This window comes from Amborella trichopoda, chromosome 10, assembly GCF_054954075.1.
Source record: "Amborella trichopoda isolate Santa Cruz 75 chromosome 10, AtrichopodaSantaCruz75HAP2 v2.0, whole genome shotgun sequence".
Taxonomy (NCBI): Eukaryota; Viridiplantae; Streptophyta; class Magnoliopsida; order Amborellales; family Amborellaceae; genus Amborella; species Amborella trichopoda.
The window spans coordinates 39039899-39063775 of record NC_142345.1 but is presented as its reverse complement, the minus strand read 5'-3'; the positions used below and the strand labels follow the sequence as shown (position 1 = coordinate 39063775).

Here is a 23877-nt window from a genome sequence, read left to right as displayed (position 1 = left end):
AAATGATGGCTTTGTATAGTTTGTGAGATAGCCCTAGTCAAAGATATCCTACAGCAAAAAATCCGAGTATAAACCAAAATTAGTTGTATTTACAATTATTATACAGAAGTAAGCAATACATACATCCTAAAAACATGATTATTATTCATTAATATCAATTGCTAAACAGAATGTCACCCAATTCACAAGATATCGAATGAATGACAAGGTGTAAAATGATAGTGTCGAAAAAAAAAAGAATTGCTTGCACCAAACTTGGAAAGGAATCAAAGATAAACAAGGACCACAACGCATTGAATTGGATCAATCTTCCCATGTTAGAAATGATAAAATGAAAGAAATGTCTAAAAATATATGTAGACAAAGACCACCAACACATAGCCCTTGTCTTCCTATAGAATCCAATTATCCACTTATCATTACAATTTGCAACAAATCCATATACAGAGCACCCAAATGTCAATAAGCCTAAGAAACATCGCGACAGTCATTCAATTACTTCATAAAACATAAAATATGCATCAAGATACTTGAAGTAAAATTAAATATAGAAAATTGTAGCATCACTAAATTCTCATATTGCAAGTGAAGCATAGAGATATTGATTAAATTGATTTGATAAAACATAAAATGGGCATCTAGATGTAAGAATCAACATGAGAGACGTGAAATTATAGTTACTTATAACTCATGCACTCTCTACCAGTAATAAATGTAAAAATTTTATACTAAATAAAAAGATTAGTCAAACGAAAATAGGAAACCTTTAGACGTCTAGTTTTCACAAATTGATAGAAATTGACGTAAGAAATTTAAATTCATTTTGTGTACCTCAAAATTCTGTTTTGCCTAACTTAAGTGTCGGTATGATTTTTCAAACATGAGACATCTTAAAATAGGAAAGCCGATGGCTAAACATCCGACCAGTGGCAAACTTTGTAAAGATAAAAAGTTTTAAGGGCCGTTCTTCTGAGTAATAACGGCCTAGGCCTTCTCATTATATCGGTTTTAAAAACCGGTACGGACGTTAAAAAACCCTTAATTTCAAGTTTCAACGCTTGGGCGTTTCGACTCGGGAGAGGCAGGGAGAGTGAGAAGGATGGGTTTGATCGGCTCAGCCCGAGACTCTGTTCGTTCGCTCCAGCTGAGACAATTGTTGACACAGGCTATCAATCTAGGTCAGCGTTTTCTCGATCGTTTTGCCTTTTTTTCTCGCTGTTTTTCTTTAGTGGACTGGCTTTTGGATGCTTGTTTTTATTTCTCGATTTGTTAATGGTTCCTAGTTTCTAACTTCGCTGTGCTCTAAACTCCATCCGTACTAGATTTGCCCCATTAATAATAGAATCCTCTTTTGGTATAAATTTTTCCTTGGCAGTTTGAAATTCATGTGCTTTAATCCATGTTCTGTAACCTTTGTTGTTTGGATTTAATTTGTTGTATGTTTATAACTATCAATTTGCTGCTGCATTTCTCTAAGATTTGAGAGAGATGGATGATAGCCAATCTTGTTGTCATTTTACCCTTTATGGGGAATTTCATTTATTTCTTTCTCTCTTTTTTTTTTGGTATGACAATTTTCTAATTCAAACAAAAAGATGTTATTTTCCTCATCTTTACTGGCTGAAAAACTATTACTTGGACTCAGTCCCTTGCCAAGCCGATTACTTGGGTAAAAACTCGGATAAAATAAAAAATATTAAAATTCATAATATTATATTCTTGTAAAATCAATGTATAAATATTTTTTATATAATTGTGATAATTTTGTCAAATTGTGAGTTGTCTTGTCATGTGCCCTATTTTTATATTTTTCCCTTTTTTTGGAATTTTCTAAAACATTTCCAACTATAAATATATTTTTTCTAAATCCATCTATTTTATATTTTTTTCCATGTTATTCGGACTTTGGATGTTATTTATAGTTTCCTTTGTTTTTTAATACTATTTTTATTTTTAACGAACTTTTGGAATTTTTATATTTATAGCCACTTTTTGGGCTTGTACACTACTTAGGTAAGTCTACTCGGACTCGCTCGAGTTACTTGGCTCATGCAGGGCTGGAGTCTTGAGCCCGAGCCTGGTAATTGAACCTTGCTGAAATATTTATTGGAAAATTTAAAGGTTTGATTGGATGCTTTCTTTTTGATAAACAGTTTGAGAAGGGGTCAAACTGCAGTTAGAGTGAACTGAAGATCCTCTTAACCTGTCATTTTTGGCCTTGGTGCTTGCTTTCATTGGGGAAGTTTGCAGCTATGAAAAGCTCGCTTCTTGATCCTAATGAATGATGCTCAAACTGAATGCAATATTTCCTTTGGGGTATCTAGATAAACAATTGTGGTCAGGGTCTGCTTATCATGGTGAATTGTTGGTTGTTATTTAATTCAACTTGAATTTATTCTAATCAATTTTTTCTACCATGTTATTTTGTAAAGAGAATCTCAATTTGGGGAGTTCGTGTCTGCCACATTTTCAATTCTTTGTTGTGTAGGGTGGGACGCTGTCTTGCTTTCTGCTAATTATTTGTTTCAAATTTTTGAAATTTATCTTTTGGTGTTGGGTTGTCTCTATGTCTCTACTATACTGGATACATGCATTCCTCACTGTCTAGGATTGGAAATACTCATAGACTCTAGAAAAGATGTTAGTTTATTATCGGCTAAGAATTTTGGTTTGAAATCTTTTAAGGTTTACTATAATTTCTTTCTATCCTTTTCCCTCATTTTTTGGGCATGTTGTTCAAAGTTCTAACACTGAATCTTGTGGTCTTGGTGTTATTCCCTGACCATTGAGCCACTTTGCAATGTGTTCATCACCTAAATGTAAACTTGAACATTTGAAAAACTGAATTTATACTTGAGTGGTCAATGAACCACTTACTTACACTTGAAAAACAAAACTATAATGGGCTTCCCATTGGTGCAAGTTTTTTTGAAATTCGTCCACTATTTCCTTTAATTTTCTATTATTCTTTTATATTTTTAAATTAATTAAAAATTAAAGTCTGTCCTGAATCGGTCGAAGCTTTGTAGCACGCATTTTTCAGGCCAAATCGAATAAGCTTTCGAAGTGAATCTAACAAAATTGGGTGAATATTCAAAGTATTCTCTTGATCTAAGGTTTTGGGATCTACTTTAAAATCACTATATGAGTATTTCCAAGAAAAAGAAATATTAAATTTTGAGTTTCTGACTAATTAGATCTTATGTTGCAAAAATTGAATGGTCTTTATTATATCTTAGGACATTAATTGTTTTGGAAACATATATTTGTATATGAATCCTTTTCTTTTTGAGGTTGATCTCTAGGTTGAGGAGTATACTTCCCAAAATTTGGGAACCTAAAAATGCTCCTAGATAATTTACCTGAAGGAACATATATAGCTGCAGAGGCATGAACTTTTTTGGACAAAAAAAATGAAGGAAAAAACTATATATAAAGGGGGTTTACCTCTTTGATTCACTTCATCCCGGCAAGAAAACCTGAAGCGGAGGTGAATTGAAGATGACAACATTGGTAGAAAGAGTTCCCAATAAAACAAGGAACACATTCTCCATAGAATGGAGCTGGAGCACCACCTCAGATAGGAGCTCCCTGTAACTGTGGTTTGAAACATCCTTCTTGGCATTTAGGTCTCTACCTACTGAACCAAAAACTGTTGACATTCAACTAGGTATGTTTCGCGCCCTACGCTTCTAAACCCTTGACTTATACAAAGGATCTCATAGAATGTGCTGCTTACTTTCTATTGAAACTAACCATTCCCTCCTAAGCCGTCCTTTTGTTTTTATGGTATTGCCCTTATTGCCCGAAAACTAGGAAAGTGAGTCGTGGCAGTCCTGAAATGCCTTGGGATGCGATCATCTTGTCATTGTTGTTTCTGGCAATCCTACAGGAGTTTTGTATTATGGATCTTCCTGCCCTAGTGCTCTATTAACTACACTCTGACTATTATTGAGCCTTAATTGGAATTTTGTACTCAGCAACAATTTTTATTTAAACTATTCATGGGCCTAGCTCTTAGTTAGACTGGAAAGACAATTTATTCTTTTTGTTTTGTTATTTGTATCTTGGACTTTTGTTTTCTTCTGTTCTTTAAGGGTGCATTTTTTGCAATATAATATGAAGGAAATAGATCTTATTATATTAGTGTCCACATGGTGTATGTTTTCCAAGATATTTGTATAATTTTCTTATTAGCATGTTTATCAAATCAAGTTGGATTATTTTCCTAATCGATATTAATATTTTGTAATCTTGTTATGGTTCAGGATTGATTGTGACATCAGCCCTCATAATATGGAAGGGATTGATGTGTGTTACTGGAAGTGAATCACCTGTTGTAGTTGTGCTTTCTGGTAGCATGGAACCTGGTTTTAAGAGGGTGAGTCCAGTTTTCACTTAGTTTGTATTTTATAGCTGCCAAAAAGGTGGCAGTCTTTTGCTGTACAACAGTGATCTGTTTTATGTTGTGATTTTGAGAAATGAGTTGAATTGCTTACATTTGCAATACATGGGAAAGCGCAAGCACTTTTGTCTTTTTTCCTTCTCTTCCCCCTCTTTAGCTTTTGATAATAGTAACCATTAACCAAGTAGCGTGGCTGCAACCTTTCTTTGGAGATTGAAAGTTAAAGTAAATCAAATTTACATACTGCAATTATATTCGGACATCAAAAAGTTTAAAAACTTGGGGAATGTCTCCAAGTAACTCGTTATCCATAGGCCATATTATCACACTAGTCATTTGCTGAGACCTTTGCGCATCTTGTAGCAATCTCTTACTCATTCATACATACATAGGTGCTAAAATGTGATTGAGGATGCTCTTGTGAAAGATGGTGTGGCCTGTGGTGAGTTCATTGTTGATGGTGTGACTGGCCATTGAGATGTCATCTCTTCATCTCAATGCTAACCTTTGATATATTTGTACTTGGTCTCTTTTTTTAAATGAATTTTCTGTTACTTGTGGTTGAGGTCTTATTTACTTTATTAACTTACCTATGTTTATGAGAAATAGAAAGGATTTCTTTCGCTAATTGACAAGTTTTTGAAAATAAATATCAATGGATAATGGCAACAATGGTAAATTACTATGAGATGGCATCTCCCTATCTTTGTTCACTAGTCTTCATTTAGCATGCCTCGTTGAAGCTTACCTCCTTTGATGATGACAATAGAATTGACTGCCCTTTCCAAATCTGATGTTTGTGCGAGGCCTTCAGAAGTCCTCAATGAACCATATATGATGTTGATAGAACCTTAATCAGGAGATGCCCCTAACTTAGCTATGACCTCCAAATCAGGAGGGCTTGAGATTCTTTTTCTTGTCTAGTCATCCTGCGGGGCATTTTATTTGGTGCTATTAACTTCAGGCCTTTTGTGCATGTTTGGACAAAACGATAGGTTGTGTATTGAGTCAATGAGGTTTTGAGTAAACGAGTTCTTTGACTGTAATGCTCAAGTCATAGCTGTTTACATTTTCACTTCTTCCATCCTTGGTCATTGTCCTTGATCAAATTGAATTGAATCATACAAGTTTTTTGAAGATCGAAAATTGCAGGTTTTTTCCTTAAGTGTGTGCAACCTGATATATTGCAGGTTTTTTCCTTAAGTGTGTGCAACCTGATATATCTCCTATAATAGTCCCTAGACTCATGATGCATGGATGATTTAAAAGGTGTCATATCCAAATGGAATGGTTCAGAAACAAATGTGAAATCACAAAAAACTGATCTTTTAGCCACATTGGTATGTCAGATGTTGTTTTCCATCTACATTGAATCATCAAGTTGTCGTTTTGTTACCTCATTGCACTTAGACTTGTATTAAGCATCACATACTTGGGTTGCTGTCCATAGCGATGTGAAATCACAAAAAACTGATCTTTTAGCCACATTGGTATGTCAGATGTTGTTTTCCATCTACATTGAATCATCAAGTTGTCGCTTTGTTACCTCATTGCACTTAGACTTGTATTAAGCATCACATACTTGGGTTGCTGTCCATAGCGAGAGTTTTAATTTTAAATGTATGGTGTCATGATGGTAAGCTGCAACATTAGAAAAGGCCTCCTTTCTCTTGTTGTCACACAAAAGTAACTCCTGCTATCTATTCCTGCTCAGCGTCCTTTAGGAAAACTAACCTATCATCATCCAAAACCCATCCCATGTTATAGAGAATCAAAGGAGCTTTCTAACAATCCAAATTTCACATTTATCGTACCTACCATTCAAGTGCTATGGTCAAAACACCATGACCAGCTAGTCTTGTTCACCCAAGTTCAAGTACACGAAGATTAACCCATGTTGAGTGCTCCAGAATTTAGGCCATAATGCATACAAGATGATCTTCCAGAAGGTTTTCAGATCTCTCCTATCTCTGATCTATACAAGTATCATGGAGAGCCTATTGAGAAGATTTAGAAGGTTGTTTGACATTCGGACCGTTACTACCCATTGGGCAAAACCGGCGTAGCGGGTTTCAGTGTCATAGTACACTCAATTCCTTTCCAAATAGGGTTGTAATAGTCATTTTGACATCAAATTGAAAAGTCCAAGCTTCTAAAAGTTGGGATATCATTTCAGGGTCTTTTTCAGGTCATATTTTATTTTCTCAAGGGAAAAAGTGCATATTAAAGCTTAAAAGGGGTTGAAGTTATATTAGAATTAGGATTTCTTAAAGTTTAAGTCTATAAATAGGGTTCGGTTCAGTTTTGTTCTTCCTTTTGTCCTTCAGAGTTTAAGATTGTTTCCCTCAAGTTCCTGTATTTCTAGAAGCTTTGCGTATAAGCTTCCTTTTTTTATTTGTATCAAATTATCAGAGTTTTTTTTTTTGGATTTCCCTTTTGTTTGTTTCTTTTACATTGCCTAGTTTCAGAGCAGGCTGTCTCTCCCAAGGTGCAGATGTGCTGCAAGTTTGCACAATGGCAGCCAGAGGAGGACGTGAAGGCCGTGGCTGAGGTGGTTGATCCGGACCTACACAAGAAGAATTCGATAACCTGATAAGGAGATTAAAGGAATTGGTGCAGGAGGTGCATCACACTCACTCTGAACGAGATTGTTGTTCATGATAGTGGATTCTGATTTCGCAGAAGATGTGACCTCATTTCATAACCATGAGAGAGAGAGTCCCACATTAGTGGATCAATTGGTTTGTGCTATAGAAGGGTCGGATCGAGTAGTTCCAGTTGATGTGACTAAATTTACAGGTGGATTGCAACTTGATGACTTCTTAGATTGGATTGCCATTGTGGAAGCCTTCTTCAAGTGGAAAGAATTATCAAAAGAGAAGAAGGTAAAATTGGTGGCTACTCGTTGAAGGGCCACAAGGTAAAATTCGTGGCTACTCGTTGAAGGGCCACACCCAAATTTGGTGGCAGTAGCTGCAGGCAAGTCAGGTTTGACAGGAAAGCATAAATTTACAATTTGGAAGAAAAAAAAAATCACGCTTGAAGCATAAATCTGTTCTATCTGATTATGTACAAGATCTATATCAAGCAATTCATCACATATGACAAAAGTGAATGGAGTATACTGCAGCGCTGGAACCCTGCCTGTTTCACCCAATGAACTAGTATAAAAAATCCTCTTAAGAACATTGGCCTTGAGGTTTGCTAAACGAAGTTGGCTTGCATCAGAATCTCATCCGTACTCCTCCCAAAGCTGTATAAGGTGAAAGGACCCCAATGGATTGATTGGGAAAGATGAGATGATGGTGGGTGAACTCTCTTATGGTTATAGACCATTGTCTGTATCAGCTGTTGCTACATAACTCTTGAGGAGTTCTAACGTTTTGTGAAAGTGGTTGGTGTGCAGGTGTTCAGCTTTGGAACTATTTTGGGCGTCTTTCTTTGTCAATTGGTTTGATATTCCCTGTGATTCAGCTTAGAATGCTTTTGTCTGCCGTTATGTGTCATTCTCTCATCATCTTTAGTTTTGAGTAGGCATGCTTTCTAGTCCTAGTTAGACAAAATTCTTCTGCTTTGCTGGCATGTGGCTAGGATGTTGCTGCATTTTTATTCTAGGCAAGCTGGGTTTGAAAAAGTTCACTATGGGAAGCTTTGGAGAGTTTGAAGCTTAGCTTTGAAGGTCTTATGGCTTTATCATCTCTTTTCCTGTGAAGGCATTCGGTAGAGTTCTTGGCTCAACATCACTAGCCATCATATTGGGTTTGAGTATATATTTTTTAGGTTCCTTCATTATAGGTTAGAATTGGGCTATGGTTTTGTATTATCTTTAAGTTTTTATTTGAACCTTAGAAGGTAGAATTAGCGGCCCCCAAATAGTTAGGAAAAGGCTCTGATTTTTGTAGTAATCCACATGACACGTCATGGTTAGAATGGTGTTAAATTGGGAGTTGAGACTATTAAGATGGCATTAGAATGGGAATTGAGACTATTTAATTCAAGTCTGTCCTGATGCTGTCTGGCCACTGAGTGAGTTTACCTGGGACTAAATTTCAAGAATTTTTGGTTATCTTGTACATCATTGTAATTGTGGAAGTCATCTCGAACTCAATGTTTCTTTGTGTTTTGAATAGTGTCTTGTATTTCTGAACTAGGTGTCTTTTGTTAGTTTTTATTAAATGATGGTCGAAGGGGATTTTCTTTGTTCCAGGATGGCACCAATAATATTCATCATTGGTTATTGCTTTTGGCATGGATTGTTTCTTCAATAACTTTTCCTTTCTTTTCTAGGGTGATATATTGTTTCTACGCATGAGTAAGGATCCCATTCGTACTGGGGAGATTGTTGTATTTCATGTTGATGTAAGCTTCCTGTCACCCTTCCTTTTATTGAATTGAGGTTATTACATTTGTATGCCTGGTTATGCTGGTAACACTGGATTTTAAGTCTCCTTAAGTTTTAATATCTCTTGATTCTTTTTGCCTTTTGCATTTAGAAATTGATCTTCATCCCTCTTTTTTAGAATGTCTGAATTGCATTATGAGCTTGATGTAACAAAATTAAGGGGAACAACCATTTTCTAGCTGAAAACCATTTAAGCTGCTTTTTCTTTATTGATATGCATTTCCCATTTGGGCTGTCTGCCTAATTATTTTTTATGCTTCAATGAGCAATGATTGTAGAGTGAGAGAAAGATGCGTTGAAATCACTATTTTTTTTGCCCTCAAAGATCTTTTAATGCTCTAAGTCAACAATAATGATTATCTTGTCTTGGTTACAGCAATTGTTCATTTGTGATTTTATGTGTCTTAAAAATATCGGACAATGCTATGACTCCTTTTTGGAAATATCTTTGCATCACATAATGTTTGTAGGAGAGTAAATCTCTAACAAGTTTCATAGTATTGTTGTGCCACAGATAGTTAAATTTTGAATTTTTTATAGGTCTCACTTTGATGAGGTTGATAGTTCTAATTTTTAGGCCTTTATACATCTAGTAACTTGTTCAAGATCAGGATCTTTAATTATTGTCCTTATATGAATTTCAGCCTCCTCATTGGATTAGATAAATCACTCTAGAGCTCGTTGTTAGCCTGTATAAGTTGTGTTTTCCAAGATTTTATCAACACATTACTGCAGGGGCTCTTGAAATATGGCATATGAGAAAACATTAGAAGTTGTTCTTGAAACTAGATACAGTTGCGTCTGATGTTTATCAACACATGATTAAACTCCTGAAATATAGCATATGAGAAACATTAGAAGTGGCTTCCACACTTAATACAAAGTCAACAGATTAAAAAAAAAAAAACAGAAGTATTTCTAGACCATTTGATTAAGATTTTTTAATAAAAAATGCATGTTTTTTTTAGCATTTTAAGTAGGGGCCGGCCCCTGCAATAACTGAGTTGAGTTACTCGTCGAGTCTGAGTGGATTGTGCCGAGTCTAAAACGCTGTTGTTCAGAATTAGGGAGATATTACCAATTATTTAGGTATTTTTCTGCAAATTCTACGTAATGCTGCACTGATTAAAAAAACTAATAGATGTACTTCTTATATATATATATATATATATATATATATATATATATATATATATATATATATATATTATATAAGACATTGATGGTGAGTTGGATACACATTCTTGATTCTCCCTATTGATTCAATCTCTTTGATCTTGACCTTCTGATCAATAAAAAATATTTTCTTTTATTTTTGTGGATTTCTCTATGGTCGGTCACAAGCTGGTCATGACGGTTCCAAGCCCGGATAAAGGAGGAGGTTTATTATAGATAGGCACCCAACAGAGTACTTTGCCACATCTTTTCATGAATCCCTGAACCTATGTTATTAGCTGACCCCAAATAGTCTTGGATAAGGCTCGGATGATGATGATGACGACCATGACTTGTATGTTCAGAATTCTTCTAAAATTGTTTTTTTTTTCTTAAAGCATAAAAATAGGTCGTGCAGTTGTACCATAGATGGCCAAAGCCTATGATGCCATTATGCTGTGTCAGGTTGGCCTGAGCCAGCGACAAGGAGTTGGGTTGGCCTAGGTCCCACTTCAAGCAAGAATTCGGTTGGGCCTCTATTAGCCCATGTTTTCCTCAGTCCCTACTATACAACAAGCGAGTTTGGTGTGAGTGGACCCTTGGTCTGGCATAGCCGGGCTTGTTTGCAGTTTGCACCCTTTGTTGGAGAAATTTTAACTGTTTGAGAATTCAAAGGAATAGCCTCACAATTACACATCATGACTTATGAATGTTCCTGTCATCATGGTTTACTTGTGATACACTAACCTCAAAATATGCTACATATTCATTGAACATTGGCAGTGACATTGTATAAAATACCCCTCTAGTCCTCTCCAAGCTGGAGTTCTCTTTACTTTTTCCTCATTCAGAATTTTGTTCATTTGAGGTATTCATGGTTTTGGCTGCATCTTTCCTCACTCAACTGCATATTGGAGATTTGGCACACATTCATTTATGTGTAAGTACCAATGTTTTGCCAATATTGTACCATACCCCTGGCTAATTTCTATGTTCCTAAGAACTAACAGCTAAAACATACTTTAAACATTTTTCATCATAGCACAACACTACTGGTTTCCATGCCATGTATCAACTCCTGGATGCAATGATTTTGTCCATGGAACTTAGAGTAATTTTGGTTACTATTATTTTATTTGACTTTTGTGCATTCCTCTTTTAGCAACATTTGAAATCCAAGACAAAATCAAGTCTATTCGAATAATTTTGATTATAGATGATTCTTACACTATACCTTATGAGAAGACTTCTTGAAAAAATATTTGATTTAGAATATGCTTTTGTCATTTCCCTGATGAGTTATTACTTATTTTAATTTTAAATTATTTATAATTATCTTGATATATCTTACGAATTTCTGTTAATTTTAGTATTTATTTTTCTCTTTGTTTTGTGTTTCAGGGACGTGAAATTCCTATTGTTCATCGTGTTATAAAGGTAAGCTTCCAAGAGCGACATCTTAGGGCAACATCTTATCATGTGTTGGAGGGTGACATAAATCTTTTGTAGTAATAGGGAATTGTGGTGATTTCTCTTTGAATTAGAAGGGCTATTATTATTATTCTAGCTTTGTTGATACTTATTCATGCTTTGATTGCTTGAACTAGGATGTTCCATGTATGATATGCTTATAGATGAGATTTTATATCTTTTCACTTTCTCCTTTTCATGGTATTCTACATTTTATCGCATATAAGCATACAATCTTGAATGTCCAGCAGTCAGTAATGTCAAAGAAAATGGGAATCATATTTTATTTGGAAGTGTATAGTCTGTAAGTGCTTTTGATCAACTTTACTTACAAAGGACAGATCTACGTGATCCATATGTTCTCCAGGGGTTCAATACAACCAGAATAGCAGCCATTTATTTGTCGATATATCAACATTGACAATTCTCACCCTCTCTTTTATTTCTGATATTTGATATAGTTTTTGGGAAAATATCAAAAAAGGGGTTGAAAACCCTTACAATATCATTGAGGGGTAAAGATTACAAATTAGACTTGAAGTTATGCTCTTAAATTCTATATCAATTAGGTACGTCGTCCAAAAAAAAAAAGATATTGAAAATTTCTAAATTGTCCCTATTCAGTGTTGGGATGCCAGAACTTTACCCCCAAAGAGTCCTTAACCGAATGATGATTGGGGGTAAAATTATCGAAGTACCGTAATTGTTTTGGCTTCCCACCACCGAATAGGGCCAATTTGGGAATTTTTCAAGTTCCTTTTTTAGGACATACCTGATTGATATAGAAATTTAAAAGCTTTACCCTCAAGTGTAATTCGTAAGCTGTTGATCCCTTTAGTGATCTTGTAAGGGGTTTCAACACCTTTTTGATAATTTTCCTTGTTTTTATTAATATTAGAAATAAAATTACTTAGAAAGAATAGACATAACATTCTCAAAAAAAATGAAAAAAGAATAGACATAAAAAAGATGCCTAGTGGCATCTCAGTGATGTAAAATAAAAATGCCTCTATTGCAAACTATGCTTGTGGAATTGCATTTATCAGATTATTGGCTTCCTTGTTGGCTTCTCTTCTCACATGTTGAAATAAGGACTCTTATTTAAATTAATTATGTTACTGTAGATTTCTAAATCAAGTTTAATGGTTTATAGCTTTCCTCTTAATGTCATTCCACTGGTAACTTAAATGGTTAGCAGTTCTGAATATCTTACACCCAAAATTAGAAAAACTTAGTAATCTGCTGCAAAGGATATTCACACTCAATGAAACTTTACGAGTGACTCCTATACATGCGATGCTTCTTTCAAAGATGAGCTTCTATGATGGATCACATGGGTTCATTAGAAAAAGACAGATTATGTTTGTGAATTGGGATTTTTCAATGATATTGAGTGGAAGTCCTTCAAGCTTGTATTAGAAGTCCTCACTCTCAATGAGATCTTTGTAGACCCTAAAAGATATATGAGATCTTTGTAGACCCTAAAAGAAATATAAGGTCTTAACTCCAACTTTTGTGAACCTTTCAGTGGAGTCAGATGCAGCAGGAGCGCTCTAACCGGTTTTTGGGTTCCAAAACTCTATCTGGTTCCATGCAGCTGTCTTAGTTCCCTATTGGATGATAACTATAACAGGAATTAGAAAAACCTCAAGAATAATGAGAATGTGAGGAACAACAGAAATATGTGATTTATATCATACTAGGTGTATCTATGGAGCAATTCTTTAATAGACTAATATGCATTGTCTCAGTCATTGATAAAGTGATGGAAACATTTCCATTTTTCTAAGCAAGCACATAAGGTGCCATGATCACTCATCTAATTGAGAGAATACCCAAATAAATATTCCAAGGTTGCAAGTATAGTGGGCAGTATTTATTAAGAAAATTTTGTTTCATTATCATCTAAACCTTTTTTTGGTACAACACATCGCTTATGGGGAATGCCCTAGCATAAGTAGATAAGGTAGAATCAAGATTTATAAAAAGTTATAGCAAAGTTTTACATTGGCTTCGTGCCTAACACAACCCACCTCCTTTACCCGAGTTTGGGACGGGTTAAGGGAAAGTTTAAGGTCCTCGCCCTTCTTAGACCAAACATATGATTTGAAAGATGGTAGGTGTATTTATGGAGTAATTATTTAATATAACATTGTTTTAGTCGCTACTATAGTGAGAGGGACATTTCCAATTTTGTAAGCAAGCATAAAGATTGGTAGGATCCACTCATTAGATGAAACAAACAAATATACCAAGCTAGCAAGTATAGTGGACAGAGCCGACAATACTGCAGCCAGGGCTGCTTCCAGTGGAGGGGGATGTAGTGTCTATTTTCTTTGTTGTTCACTCATTTTTTATTGTTTATCTCTCTTTTTATGCGATTAATCGACCAACTAGCCCAGTCACTCACCTTGGCATCATCCAGTTGCTTGCCTAAAATACACCACGTCAGGCTCCCTAACTTGAGGTTAAAGGCCACCTTATCTATACGCAGCCATCTTTGACTACTCTGTGGCCCGTATTGTCACATGTTGATTAATGGACCATTATAGATCTGAAGCTTGAAGCAACAGATCTCTCCATCTGTGTCTATAAAACACAATGTGTTGCTTGTGAATAAAGTCTGTACAGAAAGATTTATGAAAGAGTGAGTCTAAAAATTTAAGTGTTTGCATGCTTTGATACCATATTAGAATAACAACATGAATTGGAAGATTGTGATGAGTAGTGACATTAGGTGATATTGAACCATAAAAGGTCATATAGTCATTAACTCTGGCTAAAATCATTGAAATAACAAACAATACTTAAATGCCAGAATTGTATAGCCAATGCATAAGCATGTTAGGAACATATTGTACTTCCATTCCAATTACCAAAGTTAAGACAACCCCTTTTTCCCCCCTTTAACTAGCCCTTTCTATTGTGGAGTGGGAATGCTGGAAGTTTAGTGGTTGATTCCCTTCTAAGAAAGTTAATATAACATGTCTCTCTGGATGTAATCAGTTCAAATAATGGACACAAAACCTTCTATTCTCCATCAAGTTGAGGATTAGTCATCTTAAGGTAAGTATTAAAATACGTGAGACTGCATCGTTTAACTTCATGGGGCACAAGCATGTCACTGGGGAACAATCATCAATAAATGCTACAGGAAAGAGATACTAAGGAGGCATGGAGCTTGTCCCTAACTGTTAGAATGCATAAGTGAGAAGGTTCTGCTCATGAACCTCCTAGACTAATGAATGGAATCCACATTATTGTTTTGATAATCTTCCATTTTGGTCAAACATGGCAAAGGACACAGGTTATAGATGTTCATGGTGTGAATGCCAAAGTGTAGCCACTGAATCAATATCTTGCTGCTACCGAGATCTGTTGGTTGCGTGCCGATGATGTCTAGCAGCTTTTTAAACCTATTGATTGGTGATCACATTTTGCTGTCCTGCTGGCATACTAAAGTTTTCAAGTTGTCAATTGAATAAATCAGATCTCTTCCATTTTTAGGACTCAGAGGTTGAAATTCCAGGACTTGTTATGCTGGCCATAGTTCTTGAAAACTGAGTATATTGAGGCAGTAGCTGCAAGGCCCTATTCAATGGAATCAGCATGAAAAAGGAGTTATTCAAATGTTTCTCATGAGTTTTTTTTTTTGATAATGTTAACCTTGAATTGATAGTGTGGGGAAAGAAGAGTACAGAAAACCTTAGCGATCCACAAAAAAGGATGCTCAAGGGCAAATAAGAAAAGAGGCTAGAACAAGTCCTTTTTTAGGAGGTTACAACAGGGTAGCAACCTAATAAAATAAGTCGGTCCTAGGAACAAAAAAGAAAAGCCCAAAAATGCAAAAATAAAAAATCATTGACCGCCATCGTAGCTGCTTGTTTGGCTAGCGTGTCAGCTTCCTGGTTTCCTTCTCTTCAAGTATGCATCCACAAGACGGACGTATTCCTACATAGTTGATAAATGTTGTCAAACACTTGCGTGAGGAACCAGGGAGGGGGTGAACTAGAAAGTCTCTGTGCCCAAGAGATGGTGTTCTTGGAGTCACCTTCCACCACTAAGGAGTGTAAGTGGAAGGGTTGAATGAGTTTTAGGCCTTCCAAAAGCGCGAGGTCTTCGGCTTCCATAGAATTTGTGTGGCCTATATGTTTGGAAACGACGGTCAGTGTAGAACCGAGGTGGTCTCTGAGAATGGCTCCTACGCATGATGGGCCCGAGTTCCAATGGAACAGCCATTGAAATTTAGTTTGAGCTCTCGTGCATTGGGGGGCTTCCACCTTGTGGACCTGGACAGACGCACTCTGTTGACTTGGAGGACATTGCTCCAATCGTGAGTGAAAGCTGATGCTGGAATTCCTTTGAAGCTGCTATGGTTGGTTGCCCAGAAGGTGATAGTTGTCTTGAGCTTATTGAACACTTTGTTCCAAGGGGAGAACTCCCCCTGGCAAGTTCTGTTGTTGCACTCAATCCAAAAGGCCCAAAGAGTAGTTGCGACCGTGGATTTCCAGAGCAATACCCCTGCTTTAGGCCAGGGATAGGGTTTGATAGCTGAGCAGATGAGTGTTACCTCAGGTGGTAGTACCCATTGAACTTTAAAGAGCTTGAGGATTGCCCCCCACAGATTGAAGGCGAAGGGACAGTGTAGCAAAAGGTGATTGTTTGTTTCCTCAGCTGCTAGGCACAAAACACAGCGATTGGGTATCAAAATACCCCTTCTCTGCAATTGATCTCCTGTGAGGACTCTCTGGGAGAGAGCCAACCACATAGAGATCTGAATTTTTGGGGGGCGAAGGAGTCCCATACTTGAGCAGCTATGGCTGCGGGTGCCAAAGAAAAAGTGGGGGGCAGAGATAGGCTGCAATAGAAAGAGGAGACCGAGAAAAGGCTGGAGGGTGCGGGTGTCCAGATCATGCGATCAGAACCAGTTGGTGGGAGGAAGCAGGCGTGTAGATCTGCCGCTAAGGTTGTGAAGCTCCCAAACTCCGAATCATTGAGAGCTCTTCTGAATGATGTGTTCCACGAGCAAGAGGAGCCAGTCGAAAGCATTTCGTTGGCTATAGTAGCCCCTTGATTTTGGGTCAGAGAGAAGAGGTTAGGAAACCTGTCCCTGAGAGGGGTGTGGCCTAACCAGAAGTCTTGCCAGAACAGAATGTGATTCCCTGATCTTGGGTGGAATTTGATTCGTGACTTAAAGGCGTGGAAGGTTGAGCAGATCGACCTCCAAATGCCTGAGGATCTTTGATTTGTCTTGCAGTTTGGTAACCACGGTGTGCTAGGAAGATGATACTTGTGCTTAAGAATATCTATCCATAGCTGATTCCTCAGGTTTGTCATGCGCCAACGCCACTTACCAAGGAGGGCTAAATTCTGGGTTCTGAGGTTTTTGATCCCTAATCCTCCCCTTGGCCTCGATTGGCAGAGTTTGCCCCATGCAAGCAGGTGGAATTTATTGCTGGCCCCGTCACCTAACGAGAAGAGCCTTCTCATTAATTGTTCGATCTTGGAGCTAACTGCCACTGGCATGCGAAATAGAGACATTTGGTAGACCAGGATGTTAGCCAAAGTGGCCTTGATGAGACTTAGCCTCCCTCTTGGGGAAAGGAAGCGCTTCTTCCATCCTGCTAGTTTGCGGTCCACTTTATCTACGATATGAGACCACAATCTCAATTTCGATTTGCCTAAATAGAGGGGCAGACCTAGGTATTTGGATGGCAAAGCTTCGGCTTCACAACCCAACTTTCAGCAAAGGTGGATAGGGTTGTTGAATCAACATTAATCCCCATTATCTTGGTTTTGTTAAAATTGACTTTGAAGCCGATTACGTAATAGAAGCACCGGAGAAGCAAAAATAGGTTGTGAACCTCTTATATGGTAGCATCATAGAATACCAAAGTATCGTTTGCATACTAGAGGTGTGATATGGTTGGGGCTCGAGGACCCACCGAAAAGCCATGCAATCGTTCAGCCAAATACATTCTGGAAATGGACCTGCTGAAAACCTCAATCGTGATTGCGAAAAGGAAGCGGGAGAGGGGATCCCCCTGTCTGAGGCCTCTAGTAGATGGGAAGTATCCTTTTGGTGAGCCATTAATGATGATAGAGAAATATAGATGAGAGTAACATGCTCTCATCCATCCTCTCCATCTGGAGCCGAATCCCATCCTGGACTGAGATTCTTCTAGGATATCCCAGTCTACGTGATCGTCGACCTTCTCCCAGTCCAGCTTTACGACAATTCCAGGGGCTTTGGCCAGATGTCTTGAGTGAATGCATTCATGGGCCACTAGGGCCATCTAGGATTTGATGATCCTTGATGAAAGCACTTGGGTGGTGGAAATGACTAGGGGGAGGACTTCTTTAAGGCAGCCGACAAGGACTTTGGCTACCAAGCTGATAGAATGGAAGTCCTTCAGTTGGTTGCCCCTTCTACTTTGGGAATGAGATTGATGAAGGTAGCATTCATGGCCCTATTAATGATACCCCTAGAGTAGAATTGGTCAAACAGTTTGAGGAAGTCCTCTTTGAAAGATCCGCAAAAAACTTTGAACGGAGCAATAGGGTAGTCATCGAGTCCAGGGGTCCTATCAGAGTCTAGGTTAGAGATGGCAGCTAGGATTTCAGGTTAAGAGAAAGGTCTCTATACCCAATTTGCTTTGTCTTGAGGTAGAACTAGGAAGTCAAGTTCGCCCATTGGAGGTCGAGGAGTTGGGGGGCAGAGAAGAGGTTCTAGAAGAAGCCAAGGATGGCTTGCTTAATATCGGGAGGTTGGTCCATAAGGTTGCCATCTACCACAAGGTGTGTGATTGAATTGTTTTCACGCCTGCAATTGGCAGGCTTATGGAAGAATCCAGTGTTGAGGTCCCTAGCCTTAAGCCACTTGATTCTGGATTTCTGATACCAAAAGATTTCCTCTTTTTTAAGATGACTTGATATTGGAGCTTCTCATCATCTCTGAGAGTGGATTCTTGGGCCGAGAGGGGTCTGGATTCTTCTAGCGAGTCAAGAGTTTGTAGGGCTTGCAGAGAGGCAGATTTTCGAGGTCCTAAAAACCCTGGTAGTCTCCTACTTTAGGATTTTAAGTGAGGCTTCAAAAGTTATAGCTTTCGTTGTAGTTTGAAGCCAGCCCAGCCATCTACTAAGTTCGACAGAGTGGACCACCATTCAAGAAATAGGTTGAAGAGCGACTGTTCTTCTAACCAAGCCAATTCGAATCTGAATGGTTTGGGTCCAGGCTCTATTGGCTTGGAATCCAAAAGTATGGGACAGTGATCGAAGGTAGGTTTGGGGAGTTCCAAGGACTGGGTCCCAGGAAAATGTGAGTTCCAATTGATAGAGATTAGGAATCGGTCGAGCTTTGAGAGGGTGGGGAGTGGCTGGACCAGGTGAATTGGGGTCCTTGACTAGGGAGGTCAAGCAAGTTATTGAGGGCAATGAAGTTAGAGAAAGCTAACATAGCCGGGGTGATTCTGGTTGAGATGTTTCTCTCATGGGACCACCTCGTAACGTTGAAATCCCCCCCTATTCACCTGATGGGATTGGTTAGCGTGGCGACCTGGTTGAGTTCTTCCCACGGAAGAAGACGGTCATTGTCCGAGTTCGGTTCATAGACTGCGGTGAATTTCCAGGATAGGCCATCAGGGATCCTAGACAGTAGTGTGGTAACAGACAATTTGGAAGCATGGTGGGACGATAAGGAGTGTTCCGTGGGGTCCCAAATGACCCATATTCCTCCTGATGCCCCTTTAGCTGGGAATGCGACCCATTGACAAGGTCTGCGCCCCCAAACTTGTCTCACCTGAATTACAGAGGGTTCAGATAGTTTCGTCTCTGTGAGAGCCATAATGGTGGGTTTGAGCCTAAAGCAGTGGTCCCTGACTACCTGCTTTTTCTGTGGCAGTCCGAGCCCACTGATATTCACAGAGAGTATCAGCATTGAGGTGAGAAAGTCAGGGGAGAGTTCTTGAGAGACTGCCTGACCAAAAGACCTGTGGGGTGATCTTTAAGAAGGATGAAGGAGAGGGAGAGATTGGAAGAAGAAGGTCTATCAAAGTTGATAGTGCAAGCCAGGTTTGCTAGCTCTCGAGTGCCTTTTTTGCATGCCAGAACTCGAGGCTTCAGATCATCTTTGAAGAAATCAAGAAAAGGTCCATCTGGTCCAGCTTGTGGGAAGCCTCTCACTCTCAGGACATCCCGGATTTGTCCTTGGCCCTCGTTGACGCCATTGACAAAGTTGGAGTCTACTGGGGGGAGGGGGGGAGATAGGATCTCCCATGGTGTCCACTGAAAGGGACGATCCTGATGAGTCCCTGGAGGACGGAACAAGGGAAGGCAATGCCAGAAGTACCGGAAAGTGGAGCCCATTTGCAGTGGTGGGTCTGAAAGTACCAGTTGACAGACCAAAGGGGTCTTTGGTTGGGGTGGAAGCAGTTTCAACAAGAGAGAGGGGAGGGGATAAACTATTGGTTAGAAGAGAGGTTATGGGAGCAAACGAAGGGGTGGGGGGATTAGCGGTAGCGGGGCAGGGCCTAGGAGAAAGAGAGGGCAGAGGCTCCGAGGGTGGGTCTGTTCCAGGGTCGGTAATGGGGGAGAGATTGGTGGGTTGGGGCTCAGGTTGAGGGCTGAGAGGAACAGGTGCCAGAAAGAAATTTTGGTGAAGGGTGTTGAGGTGGGGAAAGGGTTGGTAAGGGGAGAAGCTGGTTGAGAAATTAGGCGGAAATAGATCAGCAAATGGTTCAAAGAAGGTTGGGTGGCAAGTACAGGTGATGGAGGAATGAAGTTAGGGATAGGGACGGGAATGGGGGGAGGATGAATGCATGTGACAGAAATGACGATGGGGTTGCCACTAAGAGGATCAGCAGGGAGCCCTACTAGGACAGGAGGGAGCAGGGTGCAGGGAAGGAGGTTGGGGTCCATGGATTCAGGAATGTTTTCCTCCCTTGCTGGATGCTGAGCTTCCGAGAGGAGTAGGTCGCTCGTCTGCAAATCACTAGGTTAAATAGGGTCCGGTACGGCTGAGGGAGACTGGTCGAGCTGAAGTGGTTCTTCTTCCCCGTCAGAGAATGGACCGTCGAAACCTCCTCGGAATAATGCGAAGTTGTCAGCATAAAAGTCGCACAATGTGCTAGGAGATATTCCTCTATTTAGAAAGTTACATAATGATTTTAGCTGCCAGTGATTACTGGGCCTCATTTGCAAAATATTGAAGGTTATAAATGTATCTGGCTTTGGAAGAAAATAAGGCCAGAGAGTAGCGAATCGTATAATTTGTTAGATACAAGTGCTGCGCAAACTGCAAATGGATTATGTTGCTGGTAGAGGGATGTCATTGATAGTGGATTATGTTGCTGGTAGAGGGATGTCATTGATAGTGGATTATGTTGCTGGTAGAGGGATGTCATTGATAGTGGATTATGTTGCTGGTAGAGGGATGTCATTGATAGTGGATTATGTTGCTGGTAAGAGTAGTGGTTCTGTATCTGTACTTGTTTTGGCAACCTGTTCCAAATTCCATACAAAGAGGATTCCGTTGGGCAATGGAAAATTTACATCCTAAGCTGATAACTAGATATACAGACACAGTGCTCCATGGTCCATGCAAAAAACAATATGGTTTGCAGTGGAATGCTTGCGTCATGATCTACTACTTTTATGCACTCACATGGATATATAAGAAGCTTGCCGGGATACCACTGCTTTTACCCACGTAGATAACAAACATGTAACTACACATTTCAATGCTTTAAATTGTTCTTTAGGGCACCCTTATTGGTTTCTGCTTTCTGGTAGGATTGGCCTTCATGTATACTTTGCTTTCATATTTCCTACTTGGCAATTTACATGCTAGATTTTAGTACTGTATTGCTATTTAAGGTAAATACATCACGCTTTTAATGTTTGTTGCTCTCCCTTATAGGTACATGAACGACAAGAGACCGGTGAGGTTGATGTTCTCACGAAAGGTACTAACCTTCGAACACCAATGAGTTCCTGGTGCAGTAAGCATGATAGTAAAAGATTGAAAATCATATGTGAACTTGTATTTTAAATATAAGGGACTTTTCAATCTGTGAACTTGTATTTTAAATATAAGGGAGTAATTAATAAGCGTCTTACTCAACTTGGTTAATAAATTTATATTTTTTCTGGTGTTTTGGACATTCATATCATTCATTATTTCAGGTGATAATAATTTTGGAGATGATAGACTTTTGTATGCTCATGGTCAGCTTTGGCTTCAGCAGCATCATATCATGGGGAGGGCTGTGGGGTGAGTTCTTTCAAGTGCTTGGCCTTCCAATATGAATGAATGGTCATGGCAAGAGGGCACTTCTACTTCTCATCTCCAGTTAACTGGGATTCTTCTTTCTAGCCAATAACGCAAGTTTATTTTTACACTTAACCTTTTGCAGGTTCTTACCTTATGTTGGCTGGGTCACTATCATCATGACTGAAAAGCCTATCATTAAGGTTTGTGTTGGTTGATATATGTAACTGTTTCTACTTGGCAGGAATATTACATGCTATCAGACATTCTCCTGATTTTTTAGTACTATATTTAAGCTCTTGTTGATACCAGTTTTGCAAGTGATCAAGATTTGAATTCCCAAGTTCTGCTATTTTTGTGAAAATGAAATAACACACATTTGATTTCAAATTCTCAAATGTGTTGGTCTCTTTCTATGCAAATACCCTTTGGAGAAAACTGTCACTTCAACTTTATCGCGTCACAAGTTCAGCAGAACTAACCAAAACCAAAGAAGTCTTTTCAACAAAGTGCTCCCTGACCCTTTCAATCCTTACTTTAATAATTGAGACCAGTGATTAGAAGATCAGAGACTCAGCTCGAGACTCCCCCAATTTGGCTTAGCTCATGCCCTTGGCGAATCCTGAGGCAAAAGCTTGAGGGAGATCTGATTTCTTTAAGAAGTTAATAATTTATTTTAAAGAAAAAAAAAACCTGGTCCGACTTAGGACTTGCCGTAGTTGGACCAGGTGGCTTGGGCTCAGGACCTTGGTGAGACTTGGTCCATACTCCTGTTTCTAAGACACTGATTGAGGCAATAGTAACAGTCTGTAGCAATGAAAAGGCAGTCCATGTGAAAGAACGAAGGCACTCAAGTAGATGTTTTGGTCACTTGACAAATCACAAATTTCATGATCATGTTTTTCTTCATGGAGTCGTTTTGTTTTTGTTTGTTGTCATTTTCTAATTATTGTATACCGATATGGCTCATCTTATTAAAATTCTTGGGGACTTCTGCTAGCTTCAATATAACTAGTCCTGGGTGTTTGGTTACAAGCCAAGGATCTTTTCACTTTTAGGAAGAAACTTGGACAATGAAGTGCTTGCTTTTTGTAGCTCATGGACTGTAAACTATGTATTTATCTGAAGTTTGTGCCTTGTCACTAAAATGTGTGTCCCTCCATGTTGCAGTACCTGCTAATAGGTGCATTGGGATTGCTGGTCATTACATCAAAGGAATGACGGGAGCGTGTTTCTTTGAGAAATGAACTCTTTTGAGAAATGAGCTTTGAACTTTATTTCAAGTAGGGTAGGGACTTAATCATTTTTCTCCTGCCCTGTTTGTAATATTAAATTGGAAACAGGTAATTGTTGCGATTTTTCTGTAATGTGCTCATTCCCTTTTATGGGTTTACTAATTTATATAACATCCCTTGTTTTGCCTGACAACCTCTATCTTTTATATGATCATGAATTATGACTTCTCTTTCCCTCCATTTTGTTTCCTAAAATCTCTTAAGAAAATAAATTTAAAATTTCTAGATCATCTCTCTCCTCATTCTATTTTCAATCTCTATTTTTAATTGCATTTAATAAATATGTCTCTTATCTCTACATCCAACCTTTTTTCCTTTTTCTTTTTTTTCTGGATTTTCTTTTTCATAAGCATTGGAAAGCAAGAATTTAGGACTCCTATCCCATCTATTTCGTATGATTCCAAATCTCTCATTTTAAGTTGATATTAATGGTTTCAAAATGCTGTTACGAATAGGAAGTCTTTAACATTAGTGAGAGATCCAATTAGTTCATCATGGCATAAATGACTTCAAAATGAAAAAGAAAGTCATAATTAAAAAAAGACAAAGAAAAAAAGCTGGAATCCATGTCTTAGCTGAAATTTCAAATATCTTTATTTGAATTGGCATTTAAAATAAAGATTACTCATACTTTGTAATATATTAATTTTGTTAATAGGATTTTTTTTGAGATGATAGGTAATAATCCTATTGTTTTATTGCCGATAAATTTATTGAAATAAAATAAAATAAAGGATTTTGTGAAGATCAATAAAAATTTAAATAAATATCACAAGTTAAGGCTTTATGCACTACACACACCTTAATAGCTAACAGTAGTCACTCTCTTATGCGATGTGGTGCATAAGTGGAAAAAAATATAACAAGAAAACAGAGATAATCT

At 38.3% G+C, this 23877-nt stretch overlaps 1 protein-coding gene across 2 annotated transcripts; it reads left to right on the top strand.

Moving 5' to 3' along the window:
* Window positions 1-1060: 1060 nt before the first annotated feature.
* On the top strand, window positions 1061-23127 carry LOC18434071 (uncharacterized). Of its 2 annotated transcripts, XM_006844146.4 has the most exons (8): window positions 1061-1178; window positions 4269-4381; window positions 8693-8764; window positions 11364-11399; window positions 21349-21394; window positions 21615-21702; window positions 21845-21902; window positions 22870-23127. In XM_006844146.4, exons 1-8 carry the CDS (start codon window positions 1100-1102, stop codon window positions 22918-22920), a joined length of 543 nt encoding a protein of 180 aa, XP_006844209.1. In that variant the 5' UTR covers window positions 1061-1099; the 3' UTR covers window positions 22921-23127. The 2 variants fall into 2 exon arrangements, with proteins under 2 accessions (XP_006844209.1, XP_020522707.1); XM_020667048.2 differs by lacking the exon at window positions 8693-8764.
* The last annotated feature ends 750 nt before the right edge of the window (window positions 23128-23877 follow it).